This window comes from Anarhichas minor, unplaced genomic scaffold (assembly GCF_050575085.1).
Source record: "Anarhichas minor isolate MPS153535 unplaced genomic scaffold, ASM5057508v1 ptg000018l, whole genome shotgun sequence".
Lineage (NCBI taxonomy): Eukaryota > Metazoa > Chordata > Actinopteri > Perciformes > Anarhichadidae > Anarhichas > Anarhichas minor.
Window position 1 is genome coordinate 13,584,475 of NW_027466464.1, and position 13,053 is coordinate 13,597,527.

Genomic DNA, 13,053 nt, shown 5'->3' on the forward strand with positions numbered 1-13,053 from the left:
GCAGTGTGCGTCATTCCACTGATGCATGCATGCATGTTGAATATCATATGTGTGAAGTCATAATAAAGAGTGTGTTGATATTGTGGGATGTCTTTTAGACCTCAGCCTCTAGGAGCCGCTGAATGTGCGGACTTTATTCTTCCTCTAACGCACTTTACGTGATTCAGACGATGACAAGTCTGGACTCGACATCTTTTGCAGCGGAGGCCACTTCTTCACCCGACGCACCGCGTTACCGCGAGGCTGCTCCATCCATCCGACCATCCGGGCTCCGGTCTGGATGATCCATCGCGTCATTTATAATTCGCGCATAGATCTGTTTTTATCCGACATGTAATCCGGGTTGTTCCTCTTTTCCAGCCCGGTTTCTGTGCGTTTTTCCTCATGGAGGACTAGTTGGGGATCCACGTCCCTGCAGGCTACCGGGGAAACACGGACCTCCACGGCGACGAGAATGCACCCAAGTCGGGGAAGAAAACGTTGAAAATGATCGGTGTTTCCGGCTCAGGAGGCTTCTTTTGGCATCATGTGAGCGCGGACGAGGCGCGTCAACCTGTCGGGGATGATGGTGAGTGGCCCGTTTATACGCGCACGGTGCGTCTCTTTTGTCTCAGACACACACACACGCACACACACACACACACACACACACACACGCACCTGCTGTCAAACACGATGAACAGAGGAGTTCACATGTGAGCGGAGCAGCAGCTCCATCGGGAACAGCGCTGTGCTGGATGCACAACACTGGGATTGAGGTCAGCTGGCTTCGCGTGATGGACGCTGAGGTCGCTGATGTCTGACCCGGATGGTCGCATCTGGGTCGATCATCCTGTCAGAGTCAATGGCTTCTCATTATAGCAGATGGATGGACGCGTGAGTAGATGATGTCTGGAGTTTGACTTCTCCCAGAGGTCCCTGAAGGGACCACTGTTAACATCACGTCTCTATGGTTCAGTGTAGAAGGTGTTTATTAAAGTCAGTGTTTTCTGATGATTCTTCATAACTCAGATGTAATCTGAGATTCATCTGCTTCATTTACTCAAATCTAGAATTGGAGCTCTGCAGACAAGAGATGAATCAGTCGACTGGTTCCACTGACTGAGATGTGCTGGATGAAGCTTTATTCATTTAAAGTGAGGAGATGGTGATGGAGGAATGTGTTCTTCTTCTGCAGAGTAACTTTGTGTGTGTGTGTGTGTGTGTGTGTGTGTGTGTGTGTGTGTGTGTGTGTGTGGGTGTGTGTGTGTGCATCATGACTCAAACAAAACCACCAGCAGGTGATGGTGCAGCATTACACGGTTCATTCTGTTTACCTTCACGTGTTTAAATCAGCTGTTGACGGTAGATGTGATGTTCATGTTTATTGAAAAGCTCAGAATTCACCAGTTTATGATTTAAAAAAACATCACAGCCGATGGAAGTTTAGCCTTTTCTATTCCTTAGCATCCAAAACATACTCATGGAATTGTCCAAATTGAATAAAGGTTTAAACTTCAACAACACTGGATCCTACATGTCCCATAATGCAGCTCAGTTGTCTTTTTATTGGAACCCTTCCTGCCTTCTTAATGCATTAAATATCCAACATTAAATATCCATCAGACAAGAAGAGAGGAAATAGACCAGAATGCATTGCAGCAAGAGACTCGAACTGTAAACTCTTCCTGTTGTACCTTCATGTGTAACCCAGTGCAGGTTAACTGATTCATGCTCCCTGGAGGTCATTGAAAGGCATTCTGGGAAACGTAGGACATTGCTAACTGAAGCGGACAAAGTGAAAGAAGCGTTTCCTCTCCAGAGTAACTCAGAGACAGACTGCAGACCTCCAGCTGCTCTCTGTGTGTTCGCTGTGTGTCGGGCCGCCGTCTTATCGGCGCAGTCAGGCGGCTCGACTCGACAGCCGGGGGAGTGACCACTGGGTCAACATCTCCGGCTTGGTGCTGCTCGCTTCCTCCCTCACCTCACCCCCCCCCCCCCCCCCTGTCTGTCTCAGGCTGCTGTTGGGTTTATTCTCCGGCTGCTGCAGCGTCTCTGTGATCTCATAAACATCCAGCTGCAGGTCGAGCTCTTTGTGCCTCTTATTGAATCATCGCTTTCACATTTCAGACTCTTTGCATTCAAATCATGATACGACCTCAAGTCTCCGTCACAACCAGCAGATTATCATACGTTAAAGTACAGAATACAGCAACCAGACATGAATGGGTAATGGTTCTAACATGTCTGCTTTACATGCTTAAAGTATTCCTTCAAATTGTTATAATATTAGTGTTTTTACTTACCTTTGAACCAGAACTGTTGATGGGAACACACACACACACACACACACACACACACACACACACACACACACGTTGCATTCTCACGTTTCATTTGTGTCTGTCTGAGAATCTGCATGCCAGAGTTTCCCACGAGGCGTTCAGGGTCCCGTGTCCAGCAGTGATGGGTGAGGGCTCATTAGAGTGTGAGACGAGCTGCAGGAGGCCAGATGTTCACAGCGCTGTGGGAGCTGACAGGTGCAGAGAGGAGTCTGCTGAAGACTGTTGCTCCTTCCTGCTTCAGGACTCTTCAGGTTCTCATCGAGCTCTCACTGAGAGCGTGACAGGAAGTGGGCAGCGGTGCCTTTTATACAAATAAAAGCACCGGCTGAGTTCAGATGATGAAAGGAGGTCAAACCAGATTCTCTCCAGTGCAGAGATGGAAAGTGAAGCGCACAAACTTCTGCGGTTCTTTGTTCTCTGATGTGGCTGAAGCATTGAAGCCAGAGATAATTGGGTTCGACCCCCCCGTTGTGTGATCACACGAGCCGCACTGTTGCCGTGGCATGTAAGGACGAGCAGAGAGGATCATGGGTAAGGACGAGCAGAGAGGATCATGGGTAAGGACGAGCAGAGAGGATCATGGGTAAGGACGAGCAGAGAGGATCATGGGTTATTTCCCGCACATGTCGAAGTGCTGCAGACTTCATCTGGTTTTCTGATGAGCCAGAAATCAGAACACATGTTTGTGTTTCTGCCACATAATCTGAATCAAATGAATAATTCATCCACAGATTGTGACCGCGGTGTTTATCACAATCATCATAGTGATTGTTGATGGTTCTGAGGTTGCTGCTATGATGATAAATTGGCTTCATTGGTTTTCTCTGCTGAATGTCTTCATGTCCTCTCACAGGCTGAGTCTGGTGTGTCTGAAGGGTGAAGGGTGAAGGTTACAGGTGGTGCATGAAAGAGAGAGACACCTGTCAGCTGCTCGACCTCTCTGACCTGCTGGACCACAGAAAACATGAGGAGGAACTAAACCTCAGTTTACATAACGATGTAACAACGATGGTCTGTTTCCTTCAGCTGGAGTGAACTGCTCTCTTGTTTTTTATTTAAATAGTTTTTCCAGCTAAAGAGAGAAATGTTTCCGTTCGTCCAACCGACCGGCTTTAAATGAGCAAAGTGGATCTGAGGTTGTGTCTGCTCGTGTGAAGTTAAATCAGCTTCTCATTTGAACATTCTTGTGCTACACTGGGTTCACTTTCTCCTCCCCGGGAACAAACATCATTGATATTCCTGCGTGGCTCCCTCAGGGCGACGGAGGACGGGGAGCCGGGGGATGTTGAGTCATACTGAGCAGCATTAACACGGCGTTCATCAGAGAGGCCTCTGGAGGGGGGGTGCGTTAGAATGAATGAAACATGCTGCTGCAGGTCTGATGACACCTGAGAGGAACCTGCAGGTGTGTGTGTTCACGTTTCAATAAGAGATAGAAATGAGCTTCTCCAGTCGTATTGTTGACTGAATATCTTTGGGTTTTGACATTTAAAGACTTTATTTTTGTGAAGTTGTGATTATTTTGTGACCTTTTTAAAGACTAATTTAGTTTGTCGAGAGCCACGTTTACGATGCTGCGCTCTCAGCAGTGTGTTGGGCTGAAAACAGAGTCCAACATGACAAAGACCTCAGTGTCCTCCTCCTCCTCCTCCTCCTCCTCCTCTCAACGCTTCCCCATCGGCAGATTCTTCACATTCCGTCCAATCGGAGGAAATGACAGCAGCCACACGTGGTCTCTAGAACTGGAGCAGCGGCCTTATGTAACCCGCTCCTCTGAGGAGGTGTGAGGACGCCTCGGCCTCCCGGTGCCGGCGGTCGTGCCTGATCTCCCGGAGTCGGGTGGGTGTTTGTGGGTGAGAGTCGTCGACCGCCGGAGTCACGACATGTTGTTCCTGTTCTGTAAAAAGAGTGATGTGAGTCACCTTCCAGTGAAGTTTGAGGACTATTTATTTCTAACGTTATTGATGCTTTTGGTTTCATTTTGCGCCGACAGTCTCAGATCTGAACAGAGATTATTCAGCATCAGCTCGGGCTGAATCAGTTCAAAGCTTTTCATTGTGCAGCAGAAGGAGTACTGTTGATGGACAGACAGTCTGGACACGACCAACAACAGTCACGATCAACCTAACGACTGGGTTTACCTTCCTGTTGGGAACATTCCCTGGAAAGCAGAAGATCTGCTGTGTCCTAACGCACCTGAAGTGTCTCTGGTGTGTTTCTGTCTGACGGAGACACGTGACGACACACACACACACACACACCATACTAACACATGCAATGATCCCATGGTCACGTTCCCCTGCCTCCCCGGCCCGTATTGATTGACATGTGCTGAGGGGGCCGCTCGGTGTTCCAGGTTAGCTGCAGGACGATTGATGACAACAACCTCTCCGGAGGCTGAGGTTGTGTGAGCGGCTGGCAGCTCGCTCTGAGCTCGTCATGAACGGGCTTGTTTTTGGCAAACTCTCCCACCAGCCTGTTACCTTGGACGGCTCGTGAACAGCGCTGAGAGACAGAGAGGTCTGTGTGCATCATGTGCATCATTCAGACACCGGGGAGAGGCACGAGAGGCTGTTGGTGAGGACGTGTTGCAGCCTCGGTCACATTTCTCAGGTCAGTGATGGAGCAGATTCAGTCTGGAGCTTCATGACTTCACATTCTACTCGTCTGAGTCTGTAAGATGCAGCGGTGATGTCGACTGGATGCAGCGATTCGATATTATGATTATCAGCTTTCAGTCATTTTATTAATTAATGTTAATGATTCCAGGAAAGTTTGTTTTAATTCACCGATCGGACATTTTCAGTCGAAAAAACCAGCTGCTAAGATTCATTATCGTGAATAAAATAAAATAGTTGCAGTTTATTCTGACATTTACAGACTAATAGATCGATTAGTGAATAATAAAGGTGGACGTAGTTGCAGCCCTACATCAGTTTAAACATGTATTCTATCACAGATGTCAGAAGAAAAGGAACTTAAAGGAATAATCCGTATGTTTCTGTGAATGTGAACCGTTTCTCTCCACGTTGCTCAGAAGCGTTTGAGAAGACGAGGAGGTTTGTCCTTGTTTTGAATTATGTGAATCGTTGGCAAAGCAAATAGATTTGGAAAGCAGCTGAAGTGCAGTGAGTCATGCATTAGGAGTTACGTAACACATGGTGGGAAGGCTGCTGGCGTCTCCTTCCATCTCTCTTCTCTTTATGCTTTAAACCCCATCAGATGAAACAAAGCCTCATCTCATGTTCAGATGCTTTCTTATATGGAAACACTCGGTGTTTGTTTGTGGGGCTTTAGGAAATAAGAATATAGTGTTTAGGGCGTAAACATATGACTCTGAATGTATCTAACATCATCTCTGAAGGCATTCAGTGAAGTTAAAGACTTCTGTGCTGCAGCTTTCCTGCATATTTGTGCTGATTCGAGGATGAAAGTGTTCTGGTCAGAAACAGGAAGTTGGATAAACCGGATCCTCTCACAGGACCAGGACCAGGTCCAGGATCAGCCGTGCCGGTTGGTCGTGTCACATCGCTCCTCGTTCCTGTTCAGTCACGACTGTGACACACACAGTCGCGTTGTTGTCGTTTTCATGTCGGAGAACTCTGTTGCGTGACACATGGTGAGTATGAGACACTTGATGGTCTCGTGTGAAGTTAACTCTGTGAAAGATCTCTTTAGTCATTCTGCAGTTGTGCTTTTGTTCACTTCAACAGAGACCTTAAGTTTTAAACCAGTGCTTTGATGGCACCAGATTAACACAATCAGACCACATGGTGAACGTGGTGTCAGACGCCGGTTGATGAGGTCACAGGAGTTTCTGCCTTCCTATTGGCTGAAGATGAACCAGAGAGTCGGAGAGCATCGCCCGGCGTCTGGAGGGTTAACACAGCTGGGTGTCGCTCACACACACTTCACAAGTCTTAAAATGTTATTGCATGTGAAAAGCTATTAAACATAACAGCTTTGTGAGCAGCATAAATGAAGCTCTTATGAGTGAATATGTCTGTTCCTCGGGCCCTCGAGAAGCTTTTATCACCAGCAGAAGAGAAGAGGAGAACAAAGTGTCTTTAAATAAAAGCATCAGGAGCAGATTTCTTGAGTCACAGGGTTATGAAACCTGCACAGCCTCGTTACACTGAGCAGACGCTGAGGTTTGCACAGAATGAAAGCGTGATGATCAAGAGACAGAAGCTTGACACAGAAAATATCACACAAAGTTAGATTCTTCTAACGGGCTGAAGAAGTGAAGTAGGGATGGAGTGCCACTAAAAGGCTCTCAGGACTCTGATTAAGATGCACGAATGCAAAATGAATCACGTCTGAGCTGTTGTCCGGACTTAAACATGTGGGTCAGATCTACAACATCTTGTTCTCCATCAGTCTGTGCACTCTGTGTGTGTGTGTGTGTGTGTGTGTGTGTGTGTGTGTGTGTGTGTGTGTGAGGGGAGACAGGTTTTACTTGTTCAGTTAATTGATCCATCTGCTGTGAGACGAATAGAGACGAGGAGATTCTTTGCATCACGTTTAAATCAGCTGCATTCATATTAATATGGCGTTTAATCTCCGGCTGACGGACGGTCACAGAGGAGGAGAGCTCGTCCTCTCCCTGACCGTCACATCCGTCCATCCAAAGTCACTGTCAGTCGACACGGTCGCTGTTAATTGAACCTTCTGTAGACGCTCGGAGCAGCTGATCGTTACTGAGAGTGAAGATACGACGGACATGAGGAAATACTAAGACTTCCTTACTTTTCATAGTCATAATAGAAGACATCATTCTGATCACTTATGGCCACTCGTCAAATATCTTTTAGAGGAAAAATTATTTTAATAAATTAAAACGGTCAATAGATTCTGAAAATAGTTGTTGAATAATTATACAATAATCTAATAGACTTATGATTTTGTGCTTGAAATGTAACTGAAACATGCAGATTCACTCTGTAATAGTTTATCTATGAATTAAAGGGTTTCTATAGGAGCACACACACACACACACACACACACACACACATGAACACACACACACGAACACACACACATGAACACATTCAGAGGAACAGACGGGGCCACTGATTGGCTCTCACACTGTTGCTACGGGAGTTTAAGCTGCTCCTCCATTGGTCAGGTTTCGGACCGACCGACTGGTCTGTCAGCATCCCTCCGTTGTTATGGCAACAGACAGGAAGCAGGAGGAGAACACGGTGTTGTTGTTGCTGCTGATTCGGACAGCAGAAGAAGAAACGTGTCTATTTTCTCTCTCTCTCTCTCTCTCTCTGTCTCTCTCTCTCTCTCTCTCTCATCCATCTGCAAACATAAAAACTGCACGTTGTTGATCTGCGGTACAAACCGGCTTAGTGCACACACACACACACACACACACACACACACACACACACACACACACACACACACACACACACACACACACAGGGTCACCCGGCTAATCCTCCACCAAAAGATGATTATTAATATGACATGTCTGAAAATGTAGTAAGAGTGTGTGTGAGTGTTGTTCTGAGGCTTTATTCATCAGCTTCTACTGTCTGTTTCTATTCTGTTTCTATTCACAAGCTTCTGTCAACAGTTGAATTAACTGTTTAAACTAGTTGTTTCCTGCATTTAGTCCGTCTTGCTGAGTGAATCAAGGCTACTGAGAAATGAAGAAGTCATTTGCACGTGAGTGATAATAAGTATAATAAAATCAACTTTTATTGTTTTATTTACTGAACAAAGGAGACAGAACGCATTAATTAGTAGGATTTTCGGTGTATTTGCATATTTTTGACAGAGCCAGGCTAGCTGTTTCCCCCTGTTTGCAGTCTTTATGCTAAGCTAAGCTAATCGCTATGAGGAGTGGCAGCCAAGTCGGGCCAGCAACAAGAAGCAGATGATTTAGAGGTGGAAGGAGAGAAGGTACTGAAGGAAGTAGGATGAGAAGGAAACAAAAGGAGAGAGAAGGGATGGGGGAGCTCATGAATATCAGAGCAAAGTTCCCCAGACAGGAGTTACATAAGCACCTCTGACCCAGAAACCTTCCACCGTCACACTGAACTCACCCGAGATGGAGAGCACGGAAACCACCAGAGGGGGGGGAGGGAACCGTTTTATTTAAAGTAGCATGCACCTTTTGACCTAACAACAGTACTATTTTACATCAAAACATGATGCATGCGTAACTTCAGCACTGTGTGTTCGTTCAGGATCTCAATCCTCAAAATACAATCAAGGAGAAAGTATTCGGACACGTAAACAGAGGAAAGTAGGTGAGGAAAGGCTGCAAAGAAGGAAACTAGTTGCAGCACGTTATGAATCACAATGAGGATTTACTAAACAAAGATAATATAAAGTCACTGAGACGAGCTGCAGGGAACGAAACAGAAGGATGCAAAGCATGTGGAGAGAAACTGAGGATGGAGAACAAGAAACGTTATCGATGAGAAGAAGCAAAACAAAGGAGAAGCTCACAGAAGAAGAAATAAATCATCTCAATACTAAACAATATCACAGCACAAAGGACCATAAAGAACCAACTCTGTGAGATTATTGATCTTGTATTTTAGATGAGATATTCTTCATGATTGAACTGCTGAGGAGAGATGAATGTGTTTTCTTTGTCCTGGAGGCCTGAAGGACTCCAGTTCCTCCCGATCAAACACAGCGAGGCTTTGACCCTCGTCCGTCTGCTCAAACACACGCTGTTAGTGAGCTATTATTATCGGCTGCTTCCGCCATCGGGGGGGGGGGGGGAATGCCAAACTGTGTGTGTATGTGCAGACACGAAACAAGACCTGCTTCACTCTGCTGCAGGTTTGAAAGCCACTTCATGAGCGGGTTGTGTTGTTGATCCTTTGGCTGCTGGGTTTTCATTAGATTTAAATCACATAAACCTGCAAAGCCTGGTTCAGACTCTACCACCAGTTTAACGATTGGTTTCTATTCGTCTGTTATCTTTAATCAACATGCAGACATTTAGTCAAACTTCAATATTATGAATGTCATGATGGTGCATTCAAGGACTCTCCCTCCTCCAGGATTAGAGAGCGTCCATGACGATCTGTTCAAATGGACAAAGGATCATGTGAATTTGGTGAAGTAGTGTTTCTCTGAAGGTTTTGATCACGATGCTCGCTGTAAAGACGGCCCCTGTTGAGTCCACATCATTTGAGTCTGTTAATAAATGAGCATTTATAAAATGTGATGCTTCCTCCGCTCCTCCAAATCCCTTTCCTGCTTCGTCTGACCCTGTCCTCCTGCTCTCTCCTGCCCTCTCTCCTCAGGTGAAACCATGTGGCTGTGTGGTGCTCCCTAGCCTCCCACCTGGTCACCCCTCCCCCCCCCCCCACCTCCTCTCCCCTTCCTCCTCTCTCCTCCTGTTCACAATGACGACCACCCTGGAGATGATGCTGGCCCGGCCTGACCAGGAGCTGAGTCCAGAGCGCCTGGATGGCTGCGAGGACGTTGGTGGCCACTACAACGTGGTTCCCTCTGTCGTCTGCTCCATGTGCTGTCTCTTCGGCATCATTTACTGCTTCTTTGGTGAGTCCTGGGTCTGTGTGGTTGATTTACTCGTGAAGCTACAACCCTGTTAACCTTTGTTTCTTCCTCTCACTTCAGGCTACCGCTGCTTCAAAGCGGTGATGTTCCTGACGGGCCTGATGTTTGGCTCTGTCGTCATCTTCATGCTCTGCTACAAGGAGCGCGTTCTGGACACCCAGCTGAGCCTGGAGGCCTCGGTGGGCATCGGCCTCGGCATCGGCACGCTCTGCGGCCTGGTCACAATGCTGGTCCGCAGCGTGGGCCTCTTTATGGTGGGCCTGCTGCTGGGCCTGCTGGTGGCTGTGGCCACCCTGGTGGGCATGGAGGAGCTTACCGACAGCCCGCCGCGCTCTGTCTGGGTGCCCCTGGCCGTGCTGCTTGGCCTGGGCATGCTGTTCGCCGTGCTCACCCTGCAGTGGCAGCGCCTCTTTACCACGCTGTCCACAGCGATGTTCGGTGCAGCTGTCATCACTGTGGCGGTGGACTACTTCGTGGAGCTCTTCGCCCTCGTGCTGTACACGTACGAGCGACTGAAAGCGGCACCTGGCAAGCCCGTGTGCTGGCTGACGTGGGTGGTGCTCGGGGTGTGGCCTGCCCTCACCCTGCTGGGGGTCATGGTCCAGTGGAAGGTCACTGCTGAGGGATACTCTCATACCAAGGGTGAGGAAAACTCGTTGTTTTTGTTGGACATGTCTCTTGAACTATAAGTATTGTAGCTGTTTAAGCTAAGTGTGCACATCATGATGAAAAGGTAGCACTAGCTCCACCCTCAGCTGCTCAAACATCTACAAAGCTATTAGCATATGCTAGCTAACGTCTCCTCATCGCCCTCCCTCTGCTCCACAGTCATCATCAGCCGGCAGCAGAGGAGGATGCAGGTGATGCGGATTCGTCAGCGGGACGATCGCTATCGCAACAAGAAGAAGAAGAAGCAGCAGCACGGCTCCACCTCCAACCATCACCAGGCCAAGCAGCTTCACACTGAGCCCGCCTACCGCCGCAAGCCCAACCCCATCCGCCGCTACGACACGGACGTCCTCTCGCCGGTGAGGGTCTCATCTTCTGTCATCTATGTCTGTTGTTTTTTTGTGTCTTGCTTCCTGCAATGCTGCTGTGTTTCCATCTTTAAACCAAACTCTTTCTCTGCTCCTTCCAGAGCTACATCCAGAGTTTCCGAGACCGTCAGGTGCAGGTGCAGCCGATCCCGAGCCGGCTGGCTGGCCGGCCGCACACCGTGGTGGATGTGGGCTACGACCGCGGCTCCACGACGCCCCTCACCGGAGCTGCAGGACCTTCCCTGCGTGTCTGACCGGTCCCCCGCCTCCCAGAGGCCTGAACTCACCACTCTACCACAGAGACACATGACTCTGCAATCACACCTGTGCAAGGACAAACTGGGTTCAAACGTAATCTGGGTTTAGCCACACCCCTAAGAATGAAAATATATTTAGGGCTGGATTTACCCAAAATGCAAAACATGTTTAACCCTTTACTAATTACATTTTAGTTTATAAAGCCCAGCATCCCTTGTGCTACCTGCTGGAGCAGTCAGTGTGGTGCAGAGGCTTGGTTGACCTCTTTTTCACTGTCTTTCAGTAGATTAAAATGCACAAATGCATGCATGCACTCACACAAACACACACCGCAGCTACAATCTTAAGGGCTGGGGTGGAAACCTGAAGTAGCCTGCTGTACCTGGACTCGGCCTGTTTGTCACCATCTCAAGTCAAACCAGATCAGGGATCTCAGTTTCAGTGCAAAACCGCCTCAGGTTCAAACGCAGGCATCTAAATACAACCTTGCTGTCGTTTCTACTGCTGTTGATGATTCTGAGCTGATGGTGCAGAAGCAACTAGTCCCTCAGCCTGTAGGTGTCCAACAGAGATTCATCTATAAAGGGAAGTAAGGGCCCTTAAATGCAAACCGGGATCTTTTATTTGCTTTCTGTGCCATCTGGACTACAAACAAATCGTCCTTGAAATGGGGAGGGACGTCTTTCAAGAGGGGAAACCCTTCGTCACCCTTGGTGCTGGACGATACACTTCTTCAAGCTTCAAACTGCTCTCCGACGGCCAGGGAATCTGTTTCAACGGGTGCCTTGCCCCTCTGTGGACTGTACCACTCAGCAACAGGAGGGGGGTTACTGGCAGATCTCCCATCGATGGCTTGTTTTTGCATTAAATGTGAAGGATTTTCAGGCGGGTAGCCATAGAGCTACAACAAGCAGGGTCAAATCATGTTGTTGGAGTGGAGTTGGCTTGTTGTCTTCACAGATGCCTGGATATATGAGGAGGATTTGTTTTTAGCTGACAGCAAGAGAGCCACATTTACACTGGCACCTCCTCTGAGATTCTACTCACGGTTTGGAAACCATGTCCCTGATTATTGTACAACCTGAACTTCATCCCAGACTGTTTCCTCCAAGAGATTATTTAAGATGCTGAGCAGAGAGGTTTTTACTCCTTAAGCATAGATGAAAGATATGTCTGCCAGTGTGGAGAAGGTCCACTCTTTAGCTCCGGTTGCTCTGGCAGAAGAAGCTAGAAGCTAAAAGTCTTCCACGAGTCTCAAAGCTAGCAGGATTATTATTTATTGGTATTAAAATGTGAGTCCCGCTGAGATGCCAGTGTAAATACAGCTCAGAGAGTCTGGATGGAAACAGTGGACGAGTGGCCATACCAACTTGTACTTAGACCAACAGCTCCTTCCATCGTGTGCATTGATTTTCTTTATTTGGGAAAATGTGAATACTTTACCGTCTTTACCTTTTTATAGTTAAAGCAAGCAGATGTGGGGGGGGGGGGGGGGGCGTATGGTACGTTTTTATTCATCCGTAGGAAACGGAAGTGCATGACCTCACCCCGATCCGCTCTGCGTGGCTTCGTCTTGGCCCCCACCAAACACCTCCGCCCTCATGTGCATCCATATGAACTTTGTACATAAAACACAGCACCACTAACCTGTTCTGTTATTTCTATCATTTCAACATTTAAACATTTAAACTCTCTTTTCTTAAGAATCTAAATTGTTCTTTTCAAGTGGGATGTATTTATTTTCAGATGTATTTATTTCTGTAAAGGACAGTGCGATGTCATCACTGTAGGCCAGTAACTCCATGCTTTTTTTAAGAACTTTAATTATGACTATAATTATTAAAGCATGTGTTCTTATGGGCCTGTATTTGATCTGT

The 13,053-nt window shown here is 47.4% G+C and overlaps 1 protein-coding gene across 2 annotated transcripts; it reads left to right on the plus strand.

The window, feature by feature from the left end:
- Positions 1-164: 164 nt before the first annotated feature.
- tmem198ab (transmembrane protein 198ab) lies at positions 165-13,043 on the plus strand. Of its 2 annotated transcripts, XM_076095074.1 has the most exons (6): positions 165-568; positions 7,951-8,003; positions 9,605-9,863; positions 9,942-10,523; positions 10,710-10,909; positions 11,020-13,043. In XM_076095074.1, the coding sequence occupies exons 3-6, from the start codon at positions 9,707-9,709 to the stop codon at positions 11,170-11,172; spliced, it is 1,092 nt and encodes a 363-aa protein (XP_075951189.1). In that variant the 5' UTR covers positions 165-568; positions 7,951-8,003; positions 9,605-9,706; the 3' UTR covers positions 11,173-13,043. The 2 variants fall into 2 exon arrangements, with proteins under 2 accessions (XP_075951189.1, XP_075951188.1); XM_076095073.1 differs by lacking the exon at positions 7,951-8,003.
- The last annotated feature ends 10 nt before the right edge of the window (positions 13,044-13,053 follow it).